This window comes from Hemitrygon akajei, chromosome 9, assembly GCF_048418815.1.
Source record: "Hemitrygon akajei chromosome 9, sHemAka1.3, whole genome shotgun sequence".
In the NCBI taxonomy this organism is placed as follows: Eukaryota; Metazoa; Chordata; class Chondrichthyes; order Myliobatiformes; family Dasyatidae; genus Hemitrygon; species Hemitrygon akajei.
This window is the reverse complement of record NC_133132.1, coordinates 75,212,987-75,240,618: the sequence shown is the minus strand read 5'-3', so window position 1 is coordinate 75,240,618 and position 27,632 is coordinate 75,212,987. Positions and strand designations below refer to the sequence as shown.

The 27,632-nt window shown below is 37.5% G+C and overlaps 1 protein-coding gene across 1 annotated transcript in view; it reads right to left on the bottom strand.

Moving 5' to 3' along the window:
• The window catches only part of mdn1 (midasin AAA ATPase 1), a 156,519-nt gene that overhangs the window by 117,325 nt on the left and 11,562 nt on the right, over positions 1-27,632 (bottom strand). Inside the window, exons 10-29 of the mRNA XM_073056375.1 lie at positions 24,264-24,460; positions 22,924-23,005; positions 22,198-22,293; positions 21,339-21,451; positions 15,971-16,119; positions 14,759-14,819; positions 13,650-13,861; positions 12,972-13,075; positions 12,640-12,784; positions 11,859-11,955; positions 8,325-8,438; positions 7,482-7,629; positions 5,580-5,690; positions 4,121-4,272; positions 3,457-3,635; positions 3,054-3,262; positions 2,438-2,584; positions 2,053-2,194; positions 1,540-1,674; positions 1,065-1,203 (exon numbers count right to left, since the gene is read on the bottom strand). Of these exons, the coding sequence (XP_072912476.1) occupies positions 1,065-1,203; positions 1,540-1,674; positions 2,053-2,194; positions 2,438-2,584; positions 3,054-3,262; positions 3,457-3,635; positions 4,121-4,272; positions 5,580-5,690; positions 7,482-7,629; positions 8,325-8,438; positions 11,859-11,955; positions 12,640-12,784; positions 12,972-13,075; positions 13,650-13,861; positions 14,759-14,819; positions 15,971-16,119; positions 21,339-21,451; positions 22,198-22,293; positions 22,924-23,005; positions 24,264-24,460 (2,732 nt within the window). The remainder of the gene's footprint in view (positions 1-1,064; positions 1,204-1,539; positions 1,675-2,052; positions 2,195-2,437; positions 2,585-3,053; positions 3,263-3,456; positions 3,636-4,120; positions 4,273-5,579; positions 5,691-7,481; positions 7,630-8,324; positions 8,439-11,858; positions 11,956-12,639; positions 12,785-12,971; positions 13,076-13,649; positions 13,862-14,758; positions 14,820-15,970; positions 16,120-21,338; positions 21,452-22,197; positions 22,294-22,923; positions 23,006-24,263; positions 24,461-27,632) is intronic.

Genomic DNA, 27,632 nt, shown 5'->3' with positions numbered 1-27,632 from the left:
GACTGTATTGATCGCTGATGCAATCAACACTATGTTTCAATGTATATCTGGGAAATAAAACAAAACTTTAATATTTTCTCTTTAATTACAAGTGATCAGTGATTTAGACAACAACCAAAATATGGGTGGGGAAATGACCCAATCTTAAAGTGAACCTTTATTTTTTTGATTTTTTTTTGAACTGCAACCTCTAATTCTGAATTCTCCCTCAAAAGGAAGCACCCTTTCCACATCTATTTGCATCAAGGTCCCTCAGGAGTCTTGTAAAGCTACTCTGAACCACCTCCAACACATTAATTTCATTAGGAGAACAATTCTGAACACTCACAATATATTCTCATCAACACCCTTTGTAACTGTAGCATAACCTTCCTACCTTTATACTTATTTCTCCCAGCAATAAAATCACTTTTAGCTTTCCTAATACTCACTATATATGCACACCTGCCTATTGTCAATCATGTCTAATCGTCCCTTTTATTAAGCTTTCTTATGCCACTCACTTGACCCATCTCTAAACCTTTGTGAAAAATAGATAACAAGACTACAACATAGTTGCCAACCTATCTGTCTCCTCACCAAATGTTCAGTGCTTCAACCGTAACTTCAGTGTTTTCATACAAGTCAATTACAGTATTTAAATGGAGGCCCCAGCACTAAACCTGTGGCACACATCTTATTACACCTTACCAATCAGACAAAAAGCACAATTTAAGGCCACTGTTTCGTGCTTGCCTGCTATTCATTTAGTTGATTAATACAAGAAGTCAGAATTATGAATATGCTAAGATTTTAAAGGGCAGGTTGGTGGCACAGTGACATCAGCACCAGGCTCCGTAGTGAAGGTTCCAGTTGGGCCGCTCCCGGGCACGTTTTCCATCTGTGCCAGGTTGAGTGTTGAGCACGCAACTCTGCCTCGTAAAAAAAAAAAACTGCGCATGGGGGGCCACTCACAGAATCTTTCCCCCAAGACAACCACTTGAAAGAAAAGTGGTCGCTGAGGCTCTGTCAGAGTATGGCACACACAACAACAAAAAAAAAAAAGATTTTAAACATTTGATTACCCAGTTTCTCCAACAAGGAGCACAGCTTCTCCAAACTGCAAAGCCTGACCCACCAATATTGCAAGTTTCCTCATACCATATGTCCACACAACGTGGTGAAAATTGTCAGGCATAACTGACCTCAGACTTGACCAGTGACCTGTGCATTGGAACAAATGAAACAAGTTTTAAAATAAATAGCATTTGAAATCTGTTGCTTTGTTCAAATCATGTCTAGCTGTAACTATGATAAACTACATGCTGTATTATACAAGTGATATACTTGAAGAGCCATTCAAGAATGTGCATGTATTTAGAAATGTTCAACCACACAGCAGTGAGATCAGAAACTCATTCGAACCTGTAAGATGGGTTGTAAAATACCCATACTTTTGACTATCATTAAGTTTGCAACAGCAAATAAGTTACTGAACTGGTTAAAAACTCAATACATGTAACAGAATTTCAGAAAAATATCTTTTCCACTAATACTCACTCAATTTTTTCTCAAGATTTTCTTTTGAAAATAGAATTTCAGGAACAAGCCTCTTCTTAAATTGTTTTTCAAGAATTTGTCGAATAACAGCAACTTCTTCCTCCTTTCTCACACGGCCAGCCAAGAGCATAAAAGCTGCATAGGTGAAATAAATGAATACCCAATGTGCTGCATTTCTATGACCATAACAGATTTAGAAAATACTATTGCCAAAGGGAGTTTCCCCATCTCCGGAAGCAGTTAGATGCCATCAATACAAACATAATGAATATGAAACGGATCTTTTACTCATTCCTTCACCAATAACACCAAGGATGCTAACTTACGTTGAAGTTTAACAGAATGACTGAAAGCAATAATTTTCCCAAAAAAACTGAACACCTATCACAGCAGTATATGGAAAGAAAAGGATCCTGAGAGAAAGCCAAATTCAAATCCCCTTGTATTTGTATTGTAATCATGTTCCATCCAAGTTCAATATACTGAATGACTTGAAAAGTAAAAAAATCTTACCGTCAGTAGCTATATGCCGAATCCAGTCATAATTTTGTGCTGTTACATCAGACAATCTGTAGCGCTCGGCCCACCTAAACAGCTCTCGCAAAGTAATGAAGCCATGTTTTCCAGCCAAAACATTTGAACCTCTGCGATATGACTGATTAGAGAAATATCATTGTTAAAATACCATAAGTTAGTCATTCCACAAGATGTCATTTACTCTTAGGTTGAAGTCTCCACCACCCCATATTACCTACATCCTCCTTTGAAATATGGATAAAACTCATTTCATTAATAGATTTAAAGTAATTGCTGAAAGTATTTTAGATCATTATTCATTCTCAGTGCACCTGTGAAAAATTAATAATTCTGGTTTAAAGAAGACTGCTTTTTGAAATACCTGCAAATCCAGCATAACTTTAACCAATTTTGCACAGTATGATGGAGGCAAAGAGCATCTCTTGTGAATTATCACTTCTAATTCAGCACTTGGAAGTTCATCAAAATGCAATTCCACAAAACGGTTTCTAAATGCTCTTGACAAAACCTGCAAGTGCAATTGAAATCAGAAAATATTAAAGTCTTCAAATAATAAAATTCTTAAAATTCTAATCTGAGCCAAGTAGAGACTCAAAATACAAGAAAAATTAAGCATGTCAGAATTAACAGGTTGCCTCATTCCTGTAAGAATACGCCAACTTAATGCCAAATTTGCTCTGATGAATCTCTGCAAAGGATTGTGTCGCCTACCACATATCTTCTTACCTATGTACTTAGTTTACAGGGGAAAAACACCAGAACATTACTCTGGTTCATCATCCAGTAACTGAGTAATTTACTAAAGCCTGTTTATTATACCAAAAATAATAAATTATTCTGAATTATATAAAAATATTTACTATATACAAATCTATACCAATTACAAGCATTCAAGTCAACTATCTGGGATATTTTCAAAATATATCCTGTTCCTGCACTTTGAACCAATAAATTAGAAAAACAAATCAAAAACAGACCTTTCTACCTCCATACTGTCCAGGAGGGTTCTGAGTTGCAAAAAGCATGAATCTTGGATGTGCTTTTACTACTTCTTGTGTCTCTGCTATAAAGAGCTCACGATTGTCATCAAGTAGTCGATTGAGTGCTTCCAACACTTCAGTTGGGGCCAAATTCAATTCATCAAGAATTATCCAATGGCCTTTTCGCATGGCATTAATAAGCACACCTAAACAGATAAAAATACAAGTGTGGAATTAACTGAGCACAGAATGTCAGAATACACAGAGGATAAATATCAGTACCATACTCGTGGCTTGCATGCCAATGTTTTTCGTCTAAAGTCTATGAAATATCATTCAAGTTAAGCAATGGATATATTTAAAATAGAACACAATTTACAATCTCCAAGAGTGTACAAACCTTCTTTAAATACTAATTTGCCCATGTCGTCAGATGCATAGCAGCCAAGATATTCCTGAATATCTGTGTGTTCATGATTATTGATCCGTACACAATGGTTTCCAGTAGCAGATGCCAACCAGTTAATCAGACTGGTTTTACCAACTGATGTTTCTCCTTGAATAAGCACGGGATGAATTCTTTGAATAAAACAATGTTAATATTACATTACAAACTAAACGAGTTTAGGGCAAATAAAACAAAATAATATTGTCACAATTTAACTAAACATACAGCTTTCTGATCATAAAAGGGAACCCTGCAGGTTCATTTTCAAAGAGAAATCAAAAACAAAAAATTGAATTTGTGCTAGTATTTGAAGGTCTAAAGTGACAATAAAGGCCAAAAGCAAAACAGAAAACTAGTGATGACAATATTAACCAGAATTTTTTTAAACACATTAATATCTTAAGTTAATTGGTTGGAAGCAGCAGACTGTCTCAGTCAAGGATCCAAACAAATAATGTTTAATATGGCATATCACTGTACTTACATACAGTAGCTAAATCAAAGAAAAGGACACAAACTTTTTGGCCCAATGATTCAGCGTTCAATCAAGTTCGTAATCCCAACAATACTAACTGCTGTGGTTTCATTTAGTAGCTGAATAATTAAATATTCTTACCTTGCTGCAACCACTCTCACTAGATCTCTCAAGTTGAGTTTGACAGAGGGTGTAAGAATATATAGCTTATCAATGGTAGGTTCTTTATCTCCTGTTGCAATCCAGTAGCCTTCAATCTGCACAGCTCCTCCTCCTTTTGGTTCAGAGATGGGCTGAAACATTAAGAAAATAGTAGTTGAAAGTTTTCTCCTTTTGCAAATTAAGCATTTCTGATCATTCAGAAATTTAGTCTAAGTTGTCTACCCAAAGCAATCATGAACTGGAAAATTAAATCCGATAATAGTACACAATTTCACAACTATGTAGGGGAAAATGCTTTACCTATCACCACTGAAAGATGTTTGTAATCACTAGATATATCAAGGCTTCCACACAATTGCTAGTCTATGATTATGTTGTTGGGACTATTTATCCAGAAACCTAGATTAATTAACCAAATATCAAGTGTTAATCACACTTTGGGAAAATATATGAAATATTTAATATTTTGCTATTTAACAGTTCAGCATTCAAGTGATTGTAAAAACCTAACTAGTGTGTATATTTCAAAGTGAGTATGATATGTGCAAAGCCCATGTTTGTAGCTTATGGAACAGAGTCATGAAGTAGGCAAACAGCACCTCCGTTATTTAAAGATACTGATTTCAAGGAAGAAGAGGCCATACGAGCCAACAATGTACAGGTGGCCCCCGTTTTTCGAACGTTCGCTTTACGACAGCTGGCTGTTACGAAAGACCTACATTAGTACCTGTTTTCACTAACCAAAGAGGATTTTTGCTTTTACGAAAAAAAGACGCCCGCTTTATATGTGTGTTTACCCTGAGAAAGACTACCATGACCATGAAGCCTTGTGCAGGCAGTTGCGTGCACATGCGTGTACGTGCATACACATGTACGTACGTATGTGTGTACGTGCCAATTTTTTTTCTCCAAATCGATTTTGGCTCGTTGTCTTCCCGATTTTGATAAGTGAAACTACATCGTACATAGAGTATTTCTACCTTATATAGGCTGCATATTTATCATATCATTCCTGCTTTTACTATACATGTTAGTGTTATTTTAGGTTTTATGCATTATTTGGTATGATTTGGTAGGTTATTTTTTGGGTCTGGGAGCGCTCAAAAATTTTTCCCATATAAATTAATGGTAATTGCTTCTTCGCTTTATGACATTTCCGCTTACAAATAGTATCATAGGAATGCTCTACCTTCATATAGCGGGGGGAACCTGTATTCAGCATTTATTAATAATATGAATTAGAAATGTTTTAAATGTAGTACAAACAACTCCTCAGGGTATCAATTTAATCAATTCCAGATTATATTGTTTGTGAGTAATTTTTAATAAGCATACATTCCCATTACAAGACTGTACATTGCAACTTATTACTAACTATTGATCCGAGATTGCTTCAGAAAGCCAGTAACGAGTGCTCAAAAACAAACTAAAAATATACCTGCTGAAGAACAGATTTGGCATTAGTTCCAATGACATGATGACAAATTAACTTCTCAACGACTGGGTGAGATATCCGATCCAGCTGAGTCAGAAAACTCATACAGAAGCCCTGTTTTTGTGTAAAAAAAAAGCTTTATATACACAGGAATTTCTGATTCTGAAACATTCCAAATACATAGTTGCTAATGGCAGGTAAATTCCTCAAGAAACTGTACCCAATGTTTCATTCAAAACTTCCAAATTTAGGAATTGCATTCCATCATCTATTCAAACTTGTCATAAAGCATTTCTGCATCTACAGAGGCAGTGGGGAGAAGTGTTAAAGCAAAACAAACCATGCATTTTAAAACACAAATCACTGTAGATGCAACAAATTAAACCTGACATAAAATTCCATTCTCATTCTAAACTCTATGCCCTGAGAATGTGTATTCTGTTTCAAGTAAGCTCAATGCAAAATAAAGGAAAAAAAGTCATCTTCCTACTTGACACATAATTATCATTTGTATAGAACAGCAAGTTTAAGCATTTCAGAAGCATGCTCCATCATTCCAATTTCCTCCAGATCAAATTATCCTTAGCCCTGTTACAATTCCCATCTTCTAATCGATCATATACTTTCCTTTGTTTTCTTCCACATAGCTATATCAAAAATTTATTTCTCTCTCTACTTCAAGGATACAAAACACAGGTGGGAAAGTTACTAAAGATGATTCTAGATCTACCTACATTTATAAAGGAAAGGACTGACTAGATATAACAGCATAGGTCTGTGTCTGGGAAATTACATTTCACTAACTTGAATGACTTTTATTAAGAAGCTGACAATTGCATTGAACATTGGCTACATGGGCTTCAGCAATGCCTCTACTAAGATCCCACATAGTGGCCTGATCCAAAAGGTTAGATTACATGGGATCCAGGGTGTGCTGGCCAACTGGACACACAAGTGGCTTGATGGTAGAAGTAATGACATTGTTGTATAGTTTATTTTTCATCAGTTGGAGACTAGTGGTATGCCACAGGAATTTGTGCTGCCCTCTCATTTGTCATCTATATTAATGCTTTGGATCAGAACGTAGATGGCATTGTTAGTTTGAAAATGACACCAAAATTGTTGACATTGTGGACAGTGGGGATGGTTATCCAAAATTCCAACAGCATCTAGATCAACTGAAAAGTGGCAAAGTCAGAACTTACTTGGACAAGTGCAACATGTTGCATTTTGGGAAGTTAAACCAGGGCATTACTTGCACAATAAATGTCAGGGCCCAGGAGAGTTTTATATAATAGAGCTAGGGGTACAAGTACATAGTTCCTTAAAAATGGTGACATAAAGAGAGAGGGCGAAGAAGCCACATGACATACTTGCCTTCTTCATACAAGACACTGAGTATAAGAGTTACGATGCTGGACAAGACTGAAGTGAGATTTGGAGTACTGTGTGGCAATCTGGTTGCATAGCTAAAGGAAGAATGCCATTTTGTTGGAAATGGTGCAGGAAATATTTACAATGCTCTTATACACATATATACACACACACACACACACGCACGCACGCACGCACAAAAGGGCAGTAGATATATGGAACAAGCTGCTGGAAGAACTGAGACATTGGTGCAATTACAAAATCTAAAAGATTTAGCCAGGTATGGATAGGAAACATTTAGGCAGGGATATGGACAAACATTTGGGACTAGCTTAGTTAAGCATCTTCATTGGCATCAATGAGTTGGGTTGAAGTGCCTGTTTCCATGTTAAGTTACTCTGGTGACTAGATTTTCATCTGACAGACTAGGCCTAATGTGCTGAATATTTACAGCTAAAATCACATTCAGTAACACTAGTTGTAACTCAAGTTTGCAATCTTTAAATTAACCAGCTTTATATTTATTATTACCTCATATAATGAGCGTTGAATGTTGTTGTAAGAGTTCAGTGCAGAAAATTTGAGAGCACGGCAGAGAGTCCGAAGGCTATAGTGGGGCCTATGCCCAGTTCCATCCATTAACTTAATATCTGCCTCCTTACGGACAGTTAAGTAAAACCTATTAAAAGCAAGATGAAGATATAATGCAGACTATAGTACAGTTGTCCTGCAGTATGAAATATGCTGTTAGCCTGATAATGTTACAGAGTTGATGAAGCACATATTCATACAATATCATGTTTAAAAACAATCCATTTAAGAGATACTACCAAGGTAAACCACTGCTTCTTTTCTAGAAATCATGTCCACACTTTTAACATTTAGATTTCAATTAGTATGACATTCTACCATAAATCATAGAGATGCGTAATGAAAACTCAGAGTGGCTCTAGAGTGAAATCATAACAATCAGAACAGAATATAAAAATATAATTGACTGTATTGGGTGAAATTGCATCCAAAATGTCTGACACTGTATCCTTTCTATCTTGATCACTTTAGTTTGTTCAACTTTATTGCATTGCCTTTTGTTTTCTAATTTAAATCCCTTGCACCTTTCACAGATTTTCCTTTTTCCCTTTCAAAGACTTTCCTCTACATCTTAAAACTGATCCAGTTTTTCCTCCATTTCTGTTATGAAGCTATCAGCCTGGAATAATACTATTTCGCCCTCCACAGTTGGACTTGCTTGATATTGATGAATTTTCAATTCAGATTTCCAATCTTTTGTTTTCACTTTAAAATACCTTTCACTGCATATTTCTTGCATATATTTCAAAATCTATGAACTAGAAACATTCAAGTTGTTCTTACTCAATGATCCCTTGAATAGTTTTCTTGCTGACATTTAACCCCCTTAGATAATCAGATACAAGGATTTGGAGATCTCCTTCAGCTTCCAGTTCATCAACATATAGTTCTGTAAACCTGTAAATATAGAAACCAGCATATGCACCAATTAGATTTTTTTTTTGAAGAACATAAATCAGGAACAAAATAAATAAGGTTGGTAAGGGAGTAGATGACCTGCACAAAAGATTCCAAATAGATTACTGCACGACAGTGGAAAATGTTCAAAATTCTCATGTGTCAATTACAATTAGGTTACAGAAAACAGCAAATCAATTGTTCAAATAGCACAGCATTCCACTTCCAAAGGAAGACAAATTGAGTTAATTCAATGCAGAATAACAAACTGATTCCTCCAGTTTAAAATCCAGAATATGTAGAAGGAAATATTTCAACATATGTAGGAAACCATTTGCTTTTTATTATTAGTTTTACAAGCTGGAAGCAATATCCAGGTTGTGAAAAAAAATACAATAATCCAAAAGACAAGGAACTGCAATTAGTCTCATCTCTACAAGCAAAAATGATTTTAAACAGAATGATGCCACAGTTTCAGCAAGGTAACATACTGTATCTTGGTCTGCCTCCAAAGAGAAAATTTAGTTCATTTAACTTATCTAAACTAATTAAACCAATCCTTTGGTTTTTTCATGAAAATAGAATACATACTTTTTCTTTTTTTAAAAGATAAATGCTCAGGAACTTAACTAATGATGTGGGTTAACACTGGACAATAAGTTGTAAATGGTATTGATTAAATTAAAATCGTTGGAAAACACATGTGTAGTGCATGCACCTGTAAGCGTTTTCAGTGTATTGCTATTTAAAGTACCAATGGGTAACAAGGAAGGTTTTCTACATATGGCAGCAAGTTCCAGCAATATATGATCAGTAATATTTTAAAATATCTATACCAATCAAGGTCTCATGAAAATAATGCTGTAAAACAAAGTAACACATATCAAAATAAAAGGCTGAATGCATACACAATGGGGATACACTCAAAATTTTAGTAAAATATAAAGAGCTCATCAGTGAAACAAATCCCTGCCTAAGGTACATTGGACTCTCAGAATTCACCTATTTTTTTTAAAAAACGAGTACGTTCTATGGATGCTAGAAATCCAAAGTAACACAAAGTGCTGGAAGAACTCAGCAGGTCAGGCAGCATCTATAGGAATTAATAAATAGTCAACGCTTCAGGCCAAGACCCTTCTTCAGGACTGAGAAGGGGGAAGATGCCAGAATAGACAGGTGGGGGATAATAGGCTAGCTGGAAGTTGATAGTGTTATGAATGTGGAGCAACTCTAATGGGCCGAAGGGTGCAAAGTGTCCCGTCCCCCCCCTTTTTGAGAATCGCAAGATCGCTATTATTTCGGGTCTGAGACACAGGAAATGAGAAAGATACACAGCATGTCAGGAAATGAGAGAGAGAGACGCAGGATCACAGCAAAGGCAGTTGTTATAGACAACACAGAATACACAAGGTGGAATGTCTCCTACCAAAAGCGGAACGGAACCACTGATTACTGCTATTGTCTCTTGGAGAAGGAATTGTGTATTGAGTATTGTACTATTCATTGAAACCCCTCAGGGGACGACCAGAGTGGGCTGGTTGAGGGATTGCATCATCCCAACCTGATTGACATCTGAGACCCCGTGAGTGAGGATAAAAGAGGGGTCTGGGGAACACCCCTCAGACACACCAGGAGAAACGTTAGAAATCCAGTGACAGCGTTTTATAGCGAAAGCCGGTGAGAGCTCATGTGTGTCCTCCCTTGCCTGGGTGGTGGGCTCATCACAGAAGAACGGTTTAGCTAAAGGAGAGGTCATACTTGAACGGCCACAACAACGAGACACCGACGGATCGAAATCATAAAGGAAGGTTGGCAAAAACAATAGCGGTAACTGTTCCCATTCTTCTATCTCTCTCTAACAATTGCAACACAGCGACAAACAAACGACGGCAGCCTGTGTGAACTGAAACGAACTTTATATTTCCATCGGACAATTCATTATCCCCTAGACAACGACAGAGCTTATTTCTTATTGATTATTATTATACCCGCACTTTTAGGTTTGGTATTGACGACGTATATTATCTGTATATTTGCATTGATATTATTTTTGTGTATTTTTACTAATAAATACTGTTAAAAATAGTATCATCAGACTCCAACGGACGCCTCTATCTTTGCTGGTAAGTAACCCAGTTACGGGGTTCGTAACAATAGGAGAAGCCAGGTGGATGGGAAAAATCAAGGGCTGTAGAAGAAAGAATCTGATAGGAGAGGAGAGTGGACCACAGGAGAAAAGGGTAGGAGGAAGGACCCCAAGGCAAAGAGGTAGGTGAGAAGTAAAAGATCAGAGTGGGAAATGGGGGGGGGGGGGGAGGGTTTTTTTTTACCAGAAGGAGAAATCGATATTTATGCCCTCAAGTTGGAGGGTACCCAGACGGAATACAAGGTATTGCTCCTCCACCCTGAGGGTGGCCTCATCTTGGCACAAGAGGAGCCATAAACCAACACATCAGAACAGGAATGGGAATGGGAATATGGGAATTAAAAATTTTGGCCGCTTGTGGCGTAAGGTGCGGAGGTACACATTTTTCTACAGTTTTTTTAAAAATATATAAGCAAACACCTAGCAATAACCAGTATACTGAGCAACAGTCCGTATGAGAAGAATTCATGCAGCCACTGAGTACTCAGTTCACTAGCAGGATGTTGATGGTACTCGCCACCTCTGTGAACTGCAGTGTCAGAAGAATCTCTGCTGACAACAAAACTCCCTATCAGAAGCATAATGATTAACAGCTGTTAACGAAGGGGACACCAAACTGGATCTTCAACTACCATATAAACAAGAGCACAATGGAACGCCAGTTTGAAAGTGGATTCAGAGGGAAATCATGCTGTTAAATATTACAACGAGTCTTAGTAACAGATGGAACCAGAAAGAAATGAAGCAGGCTAGCGAGAGCAGTTGAAGTGGATAGTGTTTACCTGATGGTTCCATTCAACTTTCAAGCTTCACACAGTTTATTAGAGATTAACCAAGTTAGAAGGTTTAACTCACACCTAAATATTTGTATTAAAAATAGAGAGCATATTAACATTATGATTGCCTTTATACCACAATGAGCTTGAAAGAAATTGCTTAATCTTTAGAATAAAGTTGCAAAAGTACAGAAACAAGATTGGGTGCTTTTTCTGCTCCTATATATTCTGAGTAAAGAGCTCCTATTTTCATGCAAACTCCCTTTCACAGAACTTATTGCTAGCTCTTTTAAACTAAAGGCCATCATTTCAGAATGCTTCAGGTATATTTTACTATGTCAAATACTTGAGACTCAAGACATGTCCATCAAGACATGTCCATGTCCATTATGGTTTAAACCATAATTTCTTGCCAAGCACAATCCAATTTTTAGGCTCAAATTTCTCCATGATTTCTTGTAGAGGAAGGACAGAGAGAGAGAAAAATGCTTTAATTACCGATTTCGTATGCCTGGTGGCAAGTTTCTCTTTCCTATATCTGTTGCCGGATTCATGCAGGCAAACAAGCGAAACTCTGGGTCACGATGTATGGGCTCTACAATAGGATAGAGACAACAACAACTATAGCAAAAACAAATGGGTAACAAGACTACTTTGTAAGTAATTACTCTAAATAAAAATTGCCCCTTAAATGATTCAGCAACCACAAAGAAGGTTCTACCAAGCAAAAATAAACATGCTGCAAACATTTGGAAAAAAGGAGAAAGTGGCTTTGACCCACAAAACTCCACCTAGTCCGGTTTGGTCTTAAATATACGCCTCTTTAAGAAAGATCAGGCAAATCCTTGTCTAATTACTCCATTGCACACAGAATTCAGACCAAGAGGCCTGGAAGCAAATTGGCTCCCAACTTAGATATGCATGTTATTTCCCCATGCCATACTACAATAAAAGTCTGATAATCCACTTTCCCATTGTTCAGAAATTCCAATGATGCAGCATCGGGTTTGCCAGGTGTCAATTCCTGTACTCCATTTATCATACCAAGTTCATAGAGTAATTATATTGCTGAGTAATATAGAAAACATTTACAAATGCTGAAGTATTAGAAGGATAGTGCCCTATCTTCCAGAAAATGTGTCATTCTGGCACCAAAATCCAAAACATGCCAGATTAAGAGTTTTACTGTATTCTGACAATATTTGGAAAACCAGCCTAGAAGTTTTAGCTTTATGAGAAACAAGTTATCAAATATAATAACATCCAATAATTCTTTTACCAGTATCTCCTCGATCTAACAGCACAAGAGAACTCGTATTCCCTTCCAATAGCCCACTGAGACATTCCAGCGTCTCTGCTGAAGCCAAGTTGATCTCATCCAACAAAATCCATTCTCCCTTTTTCACAGCCTGGGCTAAGGTTCCCTAGAAAAAAGGGAAAAGAGCCAAGTGTCATAGAATGGTATGGGCAACATTACTAAACTTCAGTCAAGTAATGTCATTAGTCCAGCAGTGTGATTTATTTTAGAGTCCTCTGACCAGTTGCAAGAATAACCAGATAAACAATCACAATTATATAATGCTGCTAATACCTCAAACACTTACACCTTACCTCCACAAAGGCAAATACCAATGAAGATTCACTCAGCTTCATCTGCTGCTGAGCCTGAGCCAGGCGCAAACCAAGTAATTCCCATTTCTCTTTCAAACAGGCACCTAACAAAACACAAGAGTTTTAAGTGAAATTGCCATTTAAAACCTCAACAGAAGGAAAGAATAGCTTAAGTGTAACCTTCATTCTAATGCAGTTAAATAATATTCAATCCACACTAGTTCCTACTGAAAAATATTGTGATAATCAGCATTACCAATGTAGATAGTTGGGTCATTAAGCATGAATACTGGCCAGGTCTTTAAGGTAAGCATCTATGTACAATTAAGGTCTCTTAGTGGTACATAGATGCACAGTATAGCCAACTCCAACTCCCAACCATCTAAAAAAGAATGCAGTACCATGACAAATCAAGAGATACTGAGACAAGTTCACACTGCACAGTTTTAAAACAAGAAACAACAATGATTAGGGTTATAGCAGCAAATATGAATCACGATGGAACATGATGTTTGGAAAATACAATTGCTTTGGAGAATCCCAGTGTCCATTACAACTCCTCTGATTAAAAATGTCCTTTTCACAGCAGCAGCACCAAAAACTACTTGTGTCAAGCTGGCTCCATCACATTGTAACATTACCCATGAGGGAAAAAAATGCTATGTATTCATCCCTCACCATTTTCTTTGGATTTCAACTCCTTACTGACAGCTGTTTTGTAAACATGTAGCATCAGTTGTAGTAAATCTTGCCAGCGTTTCTGTTTGCAGCACATTTGAACATGACCCAAAAAAGTGGCATTCTGCTTCCTGGAGTACGTCTGAATGAAAAGCTCTTCAAATGCTTCACGCAAGGGTAACATAATTAGTTTTCGATCCATTGGCTTGTATCTGAATAGGAACAAATCCCAGACAGATTGTTAATAGGAAAACATGACAGTATGTACTAAGATTAACTGATGGCAATTATACAGCTACAATGTCCCTCTTTTGCATATTAGATGTTCTTAGGGATAGTTAGGAACGAGCAGCACCAAAGGCGAACCTGGAGCTTGACAAAGCGTTGAATCCCAAACACCAGAATCTTGGTGTCAGCTGGCTACGACACCACAGAGTCAGAGGAATTGTATCTTCCAGCTGCTTTTGTAGCTTGGCCAGTACTCCTGAATATCAACTCAGTATTTTATAATCAATTCCAAAATGTTATCTCTTTCCCCCTCTCCCTCTCATAACAAACATGTTTTATCACTTGCAGTAAAACAAACAACCAGAGTTATACATCATGAAACCAGGCCATTAAGACCAACTTGCCCAAGCTCAATTAGGTGCCTTCCTAAACTAGTCCCATTTGCCTGCATTTGACCAACGACCCTCTAAATGTTTCCTATCCACATACCTGCTGAAATGCACCCATATCCAACACTTCCATATTAGCTGTGTGAAAAACTTGAATAGATTCCCTTTAAATGTTTTCCCTCACAGCACCAATGCCCTCTAGTTTTAGACTCCCCTATCCTAGGAAAATAACTGTGACAATCCACTATATCTAGAGCCCCCTCATGAATTTAGATACCTCCTTTACTCAGAATTATTTCATCATATCTATGAGGATTTCAGCAGCAAAACCACCAAATAAAAGTTAAAACTGCAATATAAAAAAAAACATTACCGGTAGTCCTTTCCAAATTGAATTTGCCACCACAAAACAGTTAAAAGCCATGCCAACAGTTAATAATTCAATTACACTTACCCACAATCCTTACAGCATCCCCCAAACGCAACACTTACCCTCCAAGCAAATCTGCCGTGTCACTCTGTTGGTTCATGTTTACAACCCTCAGCTTGTGGCCTGAAACAATAAACGCAACATAATATAAACACAAGAGATACTGCAGAAGCTGGAAATCTTGAACAACACACATAACATGGTGGGGGAACTCAAAGTCAGGCAGTATCTACGGAGGAGAATTAACGGTCCCTTTCAGTTCTGATGAAAAGAAGGGGGCAGAAGTCACAATAAGGTTAAAGGAAAAGAAAAAGAGTACAAGCTGGCAAATGATAGGTAAGCACGAGGATATCTGCAGATGCTGGAAATTCAAGCAACACACACAAAATACTGGTGGAACGCAGCAGACCAGGCAGCATCTACAGGAAGAAGTATAGTCGACATTTCTGGCCAAGACCCTTCGTCAGGACTAACTGAAAGAAAAGATAGTAAGAGATTTGAAAGTAGGCCTCAGAAAAGGGAAAGAGAGGCACCAGAGGAAGACGACGGGTAGGTGAGAAGAGAAAGAGTGAGAAGGGAACCAAAAACAGACAGAATGAAGAGGCCAAACTGAGGTTACAGGAGCAACACCCATATTATATTTCAAACATGATTGAATAAACATTTCTTTAACTTCTCTTTTTCCATTCCCAATTTTTGCTTTCCAGGATATTAGAAATCTACCACTATAACAAGCTTATTATTCTTACCTCTATGAGCAATTTCTACCCAACTGCTTTCTCAAGTTCCCAATGACTATTGGGTTGGGGTGGGGGGAGGGGGGGAAAGAAGAGGAAGAGTTCTATAATACAGCCTCACCAGTGCCCCTTAGCTTATTACTTTATAGTTCCACCTAAATGTCCTCACTGTACAACCCCCCCAAGAATATCATCTCCAAGCACTACTGTTATGTTGTCCTTAATCAAAAAGGCAACATCCCCTCCTCACTTTCCTGTACCTGTCACATCTGTATCCTGGAGCATGAACTCTTACTACAGAGTAATTCCACAGTTTTACCTTCCACTCGATATTGGCTCAAACATCATAGTCAGAGACTATTCATAAAATGGAGCATCAGGACATCAATCATCTCACAAACTGGCAAACAAACAATCTATGACCTTTCCAGCAAGTAGCTATTACAACAGGGACTTTGATTCCCAAAATTTCAGCAGAGGGGGAAAAAAAATCATTCTTCATGACAAGAAGTGGATTTAACAAGCTGTTGAACCTACCTGTAATTTTGGCAAGGTACTGGACAGTAGATGTTTTACCAGTACCTGTTTCACCGACCAATAAAACAGGTTCCCCTTTGCCAAGGCAAACAGCCAGCTGCTCCAGGAGGAGAGACGAGGGTCTTGTAGCTGAAAAGGTCTGCGTTTGCCTTAAAACACAGCACAAGTATTTCAGTCAGGCAAAATTTAGAACAAGGCAACTGATTAAAAATATCCTTCGTAATACATCAAGTAAGCCAGGTTGTTATGAATCTATCATTCAAGACAAAGCTTTTAATAATATAAGAGGAAAATTTACACTTAATATTTGATAATTTGTACACAAATAAAAGGAGATGGCTGTTTAACAAGAATGACTATTCAGAATGGTCATCTAAATTGGTCATCGGCCACAGTGTCTCATCGTGGTGTCTCGCCCGTTGTGAAGAACTTTGTGCAGTGTCAACCCACAGAAGGCTGCTGGACCAGACAATGCTCCTGGTAGAGTGCTTAGAGGATGTGCAGACCAGCTGGCAGACATTCTCATTGACATCTTCAACATCTCCCTGAGCAGCGCCATCATTCCTACGTGCTTCAAGGCCGCCACCATCGTCCCCGTGCCGAAGAAGTCTTCAGTGTCCTGCCTCAATGACTACCGTCCTGTTGCACTCAGATCCATCATCATGAAGTGTTTCGAGAGGCTCGTCATGAGGTACATCAAGACCCTGCTGCCCCCTCACTAGACCCCTGCAGTTCACGTACTGTCCCAACCGCTCAACAGATGACGCCATTGCCATCACCCTCCACCTGGCCCTAACCCACCTGGACAAAAAAGACTCGTACTTTCAAATGCTGTTCATAGACTTCAGTTCAGCATTCAACACAATCATCCCTCAGAAACTGATTGAAGTGCTGAGCCTACTGGGCCTGAACACCTCCCTCTGCAACTGGATCCCAGACATCCTGACTGGGAGACCCCAGTCAGTCTGGATCAGAGACAGCATCTCCAACACCATCACACTGAGCACGGGGGCCCCCCAGGGGACTGTGTGCTCAGTCCACTGCTGTTCACTCTGCTGACCCATGACTGTGCTGCAACACACAGCTCGAACCACATCATCAAGTTCGCCGATGACACGACCATGGTGGGTCTCATCAGCAAGAACAACGAGTCAGCTTACAGAGAGGAGGTGCAGCAGCTAACGGACTGGTGCAGAGCCAACAACCTGTCTCTGAATGTGAACAAAAGAGATGGTTGTTGACTTCAGGAGGGCACAGAGCGACCACTCTCTGCTGAACATCGACAGTTCCTCGGTAGAGAATGTTAAGAGCACCAAATTTCTTGCGGTTCACCTGGCGGAGAATCTCACCTGGTCCCTCAACACCAGCTCCAGAGCAAAGAAAGCCCAGCAGCATCTCTACTTCCTGCGAAGGCTGAGTAAAGTCCAGCTCCCACCCCCCTATCCTCATCACATTCTACAGGGGTTGTATTGAGAGCATCCTGAGCAGCTGCATCACTGCCTGGTTCGGAAGCTGCACCATCTCGGAACCCAGGACCCGGCAGCGAATAGTGAGGTCAGCTGAGAAGATCATCGGGGTCTTTCTTCCCACCATTAGACATTTACACTACACACTGCATCCAGAATGCAAACAGCATTATGGAGGACCCCACGCACCCCTCATACAAACTCTTCTCCCTCCTGCTATCTGGGAAAAGGCACCGAAGCATTCAGGTTCTCACAACCAGACTATGTAAATTTCTTTCCCCCAAGCCATTAGACTCCTCAATACCCAGAACCTGGACTGACACCAACTTACTGCCCTCTACTCTGCCTATTGTCTTGCTTATTATTTATTGTAATGTCTGCACTGTTTTGTGCACTTTATGCAGTCTTGGGTAGATCTGTAGTCTAGTGTAGTTTTTTTCTGTGTTGTTTTTACATAGTTCAGTGCAGTTTTTGTACTGTGTCATGCAGCACCATAGTCCTGAAAAACACCTCATTTTACTGTGTATTGTACCAGTAGTTATGGTCGAAATGACAATATAAAGTGACTTGACTTAACTTGAAAATAAAAATAGGAAGTGCTGGAAATATGCAGGTCAGATTAAGTCTGTAGCAAGTGACAGAGAATTAATATTTCAGGTGAAAGACTTATGATCAGATCGGTCATGACTGATAAGAATTAAAGCAGCTGTTCACAGAACTGTAAATCCAAGTAAAGCAAAAAAAAGGTAGTTGATTAGCATTTGAAAGACACTACACATAAACAAATCATTGCTACTCCTCCAAAAACAATTCCAACACCTTAATGGTTTGCTACTCTATAACTGCTCCTTGGCCCTGGAGTCCTCTGGTAGACTTTAAGATAATAATACTGCATGTCTTGGTGGAGAGAAAATACTCAAGTCAGGCAGCAATTTTGTGGAGGGGAAAAACATTAATGTTTCAGTTCAATAACTCATTAGAGCCAATTAAATTCTCTTGGCTGATTTGCAGCACTTTTTTGAAATTTCAGATATCCAATTTTTTTTGCTTTCAGAAATATCCAGATATCAGGAGAAACTTTTTTTGGGAAAGGATACAATACGATCTTATAATGTTCATCTAAATAGCTCATTTTCAGAAAGTATGAAACAATTTATAATCAAGTTAGCAAACAAATTGTTTACTTTCAGTAGGACAGTTGAAATTGCCTTAAATGAAATTGACACAGCTTAACAACTTTAACCTAGTGCAATGCTCAAAGGTGCTTCACAAGAGTATCATCAAACAGATTTGATACTGACAGGTTTTAGAGAAAGGTCATAAGGATGGACACCAGAAGTTCTGAGGAAGGGAAGTGCAAATCTCAACATCATGAAAGCCAAAAAGAAAACTTTTATCAATAGTAAACTAAAAAGAAAAAAAAAGAATCGGGAATACACAAAATGGTTGAATTGGAGATGAAGGCTGGCTGAAGAAACAACAAAATGGGGAAAGGTTAATGATTTTAAAACAAGGAGACATTTAGTTTAAACAAGTCAATGCTAGAATAAAAGCTAATTATGGTTAGTGAATGGAATGATATTGGTTGTATGGGATATGGTACAAGTAGAGGATTGGACAAAGTGGTGAAAGGAAGTAATGTCTGACTAATTCTTTTTAGTTTTAGTTGTGGAAATACTGTACACCATATATGTCAAACTCAAGGCCCGCGGGCCAAATCCTAGTAATATCTAATTACTATTACTATAATATCTAATTACTATTAAAGCTGGCCCCAGTAATCGAAGCGCCTATGGCATATGATATGGCTAATGCTGAGTTTATTCAGGTACTAGGTTTTCAGGGTTTTTAGTGTTTATTCGGCAGTCTTGCTCGGCAGTCTTCTTCATAAGAAATGGAATTTGTAAAGTGAAACACTTTGCAGTTATAGCAGAGACTGAGACACATGAGAGCAGGCTGAAAAAACGGAGGCAACGAAAGCTGCGTTCGCACGCGTCCGACTGATCCGGCCCGCATGAAGCTACATTTTGCTCAATCCGGCCCGTGACCTAAAATGAGTTTGACACCCCTGCACAGAAAGCATTTGATAAAGTGCTACACAGGTTACTGCAGAAATTACAGCTTGTTATAGGTGGCAATAGTGATATGCTAACTAAAATCAAACAACAGGCAAAAATTTTTCTCCCTTTGGTTGGCAAGATGTGATAAATAGTGCAACACACAGTGCTTGATCCTCTGCTTTTTATGACTACATAAATAATTTGTTTGGAGGCATCAAGGTTATAGTTTCTGCATTTTGCTCATGGCACAAGCCATGAGTGAATCATCATGAGAAAAGTAAGAGGCTACAAATGGCTGCTACTGGCTAATGGAAAATAAAGTCAGAAAATGTGAAACTATCCTTTGTGCAGGGAGAAAAAGTATATTACCAAAATGGTGAAAGATTGTAGATGCATCATAATTCAGTGAAGACAAGTGTGCAGTTACTGCAAGAAACAAGGAATACGAAGAATGCTGTTGTTTTCTGCTTTAGAGACTGAGAGTGTGGAGGCTAGGCTAAATCCTCCGGAATTTTGAAGAGTGAGTGGGACTTCATTGAAACAGATGCTCCCCAAGGGTTATTAAACTCTTTGGCAGAGGATAGTGTAAGCAGAATGCTCAAATAGTTTCAAGGTAGATGCATAAGAATTCTTGATAATGGGTAAATGGTTACTCCAGTCAGACAGGAATGTTGAGATTAGATCAGCTGTGATTTATTCAATGGTTGTCACAAGTGATCTACTGTTGCTCTGAATTCTTACATTTGGACTGAGTGTATAATAAGTTAATCAGGAGAGCATTGAAGCGTTCAGTCTATAAAACGACCTGAACATGGGTTTTAGCTAATAAACTGAGTTGGGTTATGCATGAATACTTTTAGGGTTAGAATTAAGTCTGTGATGAAGGAGGATGGTTAAAAACTTCCCAGTGTTCAATAGGGAGAGGTTAAAAATGCAAATGGCCAGGGAGAGGAACAAGCTTTATAGCAGGTAATTTAAACAAAAATGAAGGCCTTCCCAATCTTCATTATAATTTTCTTCTGTGAAGTCCAACAAAGCATGATCTAAGAAAGTAAAGCTTTCCAGCCTACTCTCTGCTGCTAAGTAGCCCATTAATTTCTGCTCTTCTGCTGAAACCTTCCTTTCAGAAGCTAAAATATAGAAAATACTGCTGTGCTTAAGAACAGACCCTCAAGTCGTAAAAGTCAAACACACCCAGCAAGTACGTGGCGCTCAAAGTTTTCTTTTTACGCTAGTAAATACTCCATTTTCTTCCCATGCTTTAAAGTGCAAGTTAATTAAATTTTGTAATTACCCTCGGTATTAGTTGAATGGCCTAAGAACCAAAGGAGATTTGATCGGCTGACAAAAGAGAATAGGTTACAGGAACATATTTGTAGAAGGGAGAGAAAAGGGACTTGGAATGGTTAATGGTCTATCTCCACCCTAACAATTAAACAAAATATAGGAACATGTAGTTCCCAACATTTGAAAAATCAACATTACACTTATCCCTAATTCTTATTTTACTGAAAGAGATTAAATGAGCAAGTTAATAAACAGCCACACTTAAAATTTAATGATTACAGTTTAAACCATGGTGAAATCTAGAAAGCAATTGCCAGAATATTTATTATTACATTACTCTATTAGGTTGCTGCAAAGCAATGATAAAAAGAAGAAATGCCGAGAAACAGGTCCAGCAGCATCCATAGAAAGAGGAAAAAGTTAATATTTCAGTTTGAAGACCTTTTGCCAGAACTGGTTCAACCCAAAGACATTTATTCACTGGAGTTGCAATCAGCTTATAATCACTTCTGCTGCAATTGCCAAAAGTGATGTTTAAATTTTTGCAACACTTACAACTGTAACTGGATGATATCGCTACTTTTTCGAGGAAGAACAGCCCGGCCCACAGTCACTGCAGCCTCATTCAGCTCAACGGCAGGTTTATATAACTGACAGAAGTATTGTGCCTATAAACAAATAATAAATTATTACCAAGACGAAGGGTTTAAGTGCTGCACTTCCATAACGACAAAGTACAAGGATGAGGAAACCCAAATATCTTACATTGTTTTATACAATAAAATTATAATTTGGCAAAAACATTGTTTAGTTAAGACGCAGCTTTACATGCATTTGAGACATATTGAGTGGGCAATAATTTCCAGTTTATATTATATTGGAGGATTATAAACCATTTTTTTGTTATTCAAAAAATTGCAACTGAATTCAGTTCTGTCTAGCCAATTATTTGCCTCATGAGTTCTATAGAAAATAATCTGTGGGTATATCCAAAGTAATCAAATGCACAAATGGTGGCAAATGACATCAATCTTCATTTGTTGAAGAATATCCTTTCATCTTACAGCACTGACACAGCAGATAGTACCAGTTACAGTAAGGAATAGTAAGATTCAAAGCAAACTAGTACCAAATAGAACCCATAAGAACTCATTGAGAATATTGTTTCCAATACAAAATGACGAAAGATCCATATTCACCAAGTGTAGTCCTATGCTCAGAAATATTCTGTAAATTTGCATTTTGTAAGCATTACTCAAATCAAAATCAACCCCAATCTCAAGGATGAATTTTTAACCAAAAAACTAATTACCACTTAAATATATAAATGATGTAATACAGAATTAACATTGCACTACAGACATTAATGCACTATGTGAAGGATTAGAAAGAAAGCTAAACAAGAAAACATTACCTTTTCTTTTGAAATATTTAGTTTGCTTCCAATGATTTCAGCCATTTTCTGCCTGCTCTTATGCTTAGATATCATGGCTGTGAAACAATCAAGTGCCTGTAAAATAAAAAGCAACCACTTAAGGATATTTTTCTAAATTCACGAAACTCAACCCATGTTCCTTCATTGTTGTAAGCTAATCAGCCTGACATTTCCATTATTTGCTCATGGGATTACCATGCAATTCCCAATTTTCTACTAGTCATTCCCAGATTTTTTTTGTTATGCAGTCCCAGTTTCAATGTTTTCTTGGGAGATTAACTCCCATCTGACCACCAAATCCCCAAGTCAACTCAGGCTAGTGAGCCTCTGCCTGCACGTTCACTGGCTGTCAAAAATCTATTTAAATAACCAGCAGCATTACAGAATATTATCAAAATAAAACTTGCAAACAAAATTGCTCCCCCAAAAACTCCCTCTCTGTAACTTATGAAGATGTGATTAAAAAGGAAAAGGTAAATGCCATGAAACTGACAAAGATAAAACACAAAAAAAAAATCAACAAGCATGTTAACTGGCAAAGTGTTGCAAGAAAGATGAAGGGCCAAAGATAAGAATCAGGAACCATAAAAATGCGAGGTCTAGTCATCGTTTAGAGAAAAGTGAACATTTGTATATTCCTTTCTAAAAGTTCATTTTTTGGTTCCTTTCACAAAGTTGTATCTTGCAAATTTCTCTCCCCCTTACCTCCTGGAAGATGCAGAGGGCAGTAGAAGATGATGTCCCATCAAAATTAGGAATTATTCTCTCACACCATTTCAGCAAATCTCTGTATAAATTTTTTTTTTAAAAATGCAATGTCACACAAATGGTAAAAGTCATTGAAATAGTATCATAAGCATTAAATATTGTGATGTCTTATTTTATACAAGTTAAGCATCCAGAGAAGTGATGTGAGGATGCAGATATCTTATGATATATTCAAAATATTCTCAAAGTAATCAATAAATTATAATGCATCATACAGTTAGTCCTTTTGTACCCAATCTTCAAGGCTCCAAGTTCTACACAAAGCCAAATGATTTAGTACTATGTCTAGTTTAAATACCTGCAGTTGGCATTACTAATTCAGGTTATCAAAGATTCAAGCAACAGGAAACTTCACACTGATCAAAACATTTTGCCCACTAGCCCATTCCAACAATATTAATAAATAAGTGAAATGAAGAAAAATAAAAAAATATTAATTCAAAATGCATTCTCATAGGATGACAGATGTACTACTAATTAGGATTTGAATAACAGCTTCTACTGAAACATTTGTAGAACTATCACACAGTGAACCATGAATGACTAGATAGCTCAAGAGAAACAATGGACCAAGCAGCCTCCACTTCCGCACAAATCACCACCCACAACTCTCTCTCCCATCAACCTCCTCTCCTTACCTATGCCAAAAGAGAAAAAAAGAATAATCTTCAGTCACTCAAGAAACCAGGTGAAATGGTTAGTTGAAACTGACCTTCAAGTAATTTGTGGAAAATATTACAAAGGGTGAAGGCAGATATTAGCATGAACCAAAGACAAACTGAAGGAAGTGACAAAATCTTTGTCGAAAATAATGTAGAATAATTCAACTCTAGTCACTTCCTTAAAGAATAATTCTACAAAACTGACAGCATACAATTTAGGAAAATAAAAACTGTACTTTGTACAAGAGTAATCCCTTATCAAAAATACTTCATAGCTCAAAATAAACTCCAGGGCAATTTAAATCCATGGACTATAATAACATTATATATGTAATAGTTACCCCGAGTTGGTTTTAAACACATTCTTGAATCACCTGCCCAACAATTACACAGAAATACACTGATGTTTGGATTTTATATGTGAATTGACCCAAACTTTGTTCAGCATTAGACATCCCTTTGCAAGTAGGAATAGTAAATAGTTGCATCTCTAAAGGGGTTACGATTAGTCTCAAAACAATGGCACATTAAGAATTCTGGCATGTGGCAATGCAAATATTGTCCTCTAAGAACAGAGCATCAAGGCTCTTCTATTGTTTTTAAATAGTTGCAAACCTTAAAGATAATCCCCTTCCTTCAAGGCACAAGTCTTTTTCTTCAACTTTTGCTTCACAATCATCCAAATCCATATTTTCATGATTTCCAGCTGGCTTGATTTGTAATTCTTGATGCTTCTTGCCAGTTAGTTGGCAGTATATGTCCAAAAGCCGGTCAATCACAATTTCTAGGCTTGAATATCGGTTTACTAACACCTACAAAATGAAAGAGTCAATATATTTGATATTTTCATTACCTGATATCTAGCAGAACGATCTTGCATTAGAATGGTTAAGACACTATCTCAGCTATGTACATTCCACATCAGCTGCAGCCAGTGCTCAAGCAACAGTTATGCATTCTGTAACATGCACAGTAGACTTAAGAACAACACACTAAATTTTAAACAGGAAGAAAGACTATTCATCATGATGTCTCAGATTAAGAAGGCATTGCTCAAGCCATTTGTATAGGCGGAGGTTGAAATTGTCAATTAATTTAAGACACCAACTTCAAAAATACATGAACTGAAGGAACACACATCTGATATTTCATACAACACAAAAACTTAGATGAAGGAAAACGAGTATGCATTAAATTGAAAGATACAATGAGTGGAAACAAGAACTAGCTGTTCAAAATGTTGTTTCCTGAAAATGAGGGTGCAAATAGTCGTTAAGCCAGATGATATACATCAATATCCAGATGGAAAAGAAACAATAAAATTGATATACAAATCAAAATCATGCAGCAAGCAACTGGCAAGAAGCATGAAGAATTACAAATCAAGTTGGCTGGAAAATCATGAAAATATGGACTTAGAGAAATTGTGAACGACTGCAAGGAAGAAGCAAAGTGCAGAGCAGAAACAGTCAATATGATATAAAGTGGGTGATTCAGAAAGACAGTTTTCCTCAGGTCAGGAATCAGTCAAGAGATCATTAATTCTGAAGTGTCAACAAAACAGGAAAAGATTTTTTTAAATTGGCTATGCACAAAGAATAAACTTCAGCACGAGCAAGAATTTCACCTTAAACAAAGATTAAAGAAAGCATAGCAGGAGAACAAAAGGAGGTGGACAATGAGAATCGTAGCATCTTTGCCTTTAGTAAACAACAGACACACCAAGGTGAGTGTTTCCTGTACAGTACATACAGATTAAAAACATTCAGAAATGCTCTTGGACAGGAACATTTTAAGGAAAATTTTAGAGGGATATGGGCCAAACTTATGCAAATGAGACTAGCTTAGATTGGCATTTTGGATTGCATGCACCAGCTGGACCGAAGGGCACGTTTCCATGTGGAAAGACTAATAGGAGCATTAGACTACTCAGCCAGTCTGATCATGGCTGATATGACTAGGCCCTCAACTCCTTGTCCCTATCAACCCACAGAAGCCTTTAAATCCCCTGCTCATCAGGTATTTACCCATAGTTGACAGGAATATTCAAAGATTCTGATTCCAACATCCTTTGAGGAAGACACTCAGGACCCTCAGAACAAACCACACATCATTTTTAATGAACAACCTCTTACTTTTAAGCAATGATTCCTAGTTCTAGATTCCCTTCATGAGGAAACATCTGCTCTTCATCCACCCTCCCAACTGCCCTCAAAAATCAAGGTATTTCAAACATTTTCAAATTCCAGCAGATACAATATTGGCCTGTACAATCTTTCCTGTTGACAATCTATCCATTCTAGGTATCAAGTTAGAAAATTTTATGCAAACTATGTCCAACACTAAAATCCTTTATTAAAGACATGCTATTCCAAAAGTCTCACCCAAGTCCTATTCAGTGAAGTATAATCTCTCTACTCTTAGTCCCCAGCAATAAACATTGTTAATTTTTCAAAGTACTTCCTACATCTATATGAGTCTCACAAAAATCACACACTTCAACATCTTGGCCCCTCTCTCACTTTCCTTCATCTGGGCCCTTGTATTTTATTAAGCATTGTGTGCCCTTCCTGTTTTACATGTATTTTTCTTGGAGAGTCCTGAAGTTAAACCTCAACCTCAGCTTGAAAGCTGCCTATACAAATGATTTGAACAAAGGCCTTTTAAACTCAGTCCATAATTAGAACTATCTTTGTTCCTGTTGGAATTAGTATGTTTTATTTAAATCTCTTCACAGCTTATTTTCTTTAAATACTTTTATCCCATCAGTAAAGTTAGCAACCATAACTTCAGTACATATAATCAAAGTCAAACTGTTAAGAAGTTGAGACTCCAGCACCAAACCCTGTGGCATAGAAAAACACCCATTTATCCCTACTGTTTCCTATTCAAACCAATGCTATACCGTGAGCTATTTTCTGCTCCACCTCAAATGTATGCCAGAAAATAATTATCAAAAGCTACCTAAAATCTAAAGTTCAAAGTAAATTAATTATCAAAGTTTATTTACGTCACCATATACAGTGGATTCTAGTTAACTGGGAAACATCGGGACCAGTACATTTTGGCCAATTAAGCATCTACCCCAATTAGCCAAAGTGTCATGGAAATGGTTAAAAAGGTTTTTTAAAAAAAGACAAACCACTGTCTGAGTAACGAATTACGTATTCAAATGAAATATAGAACAAATTAGAACTCTACCAATACTATTGCAATACCATAAAACTGTATTAGTTCCTAATACTTATCGATGGAGGAATTCATCTGTGTTGCATTCTTTTCAAATTAACAAAATCAGCACAGACACCTAATAGATGGACTACCTTGTTACAATGCCGTTGAGTACTGCATTCTCTAAATCTTCATTTTCATTGTAGCATTCAAGATTGTCTATATTTTCAAATTCCTTGTAGGTCCTAACTTGTTAAAATAGTGAAATCATTTAATTTCACTATCAGTTGTTTCGGGCATCTCTAAGCCTGAATGCTTATTTCTTACCAACTGTCATAACAAAAATTGCTACTTTTTGCACACAAACGCATTAATTGAAGCTATTTAAAGTCGGTTTGCTCACAAGCATGTGACTGACACTAGTTAGAAACTGTTCAGCAACCAATTAGGTGGCCTAATTTCCCAAATAAAGTGAATCCCAGCTATTTTCTCAATTAGATTTTGTTCTTTAAGATTTGTCCCAAATAAGTGGATGCCCTGATTAAACCAAGGCCCAATTAATCAGAATCCCTGTACTACCCTGAAATGTAATTCCTTGCAAGCATTCACAGTAGAACACAGAAATATAAAAGAATCAGTGAAAAATCATACGCAAAGACTGACAAGCAACCAATACGCAAAAGACGACAAGCCGTGAAAAGAAAATAAACAATAATAAGTAAAGATAAATAATACTGAAGACAGGAGCAGTAGGGTGGTTGAAAGTGAATCCATAGGCTGTGTTTAGTGATCTAGTCAGTGTTGAGATGAGTG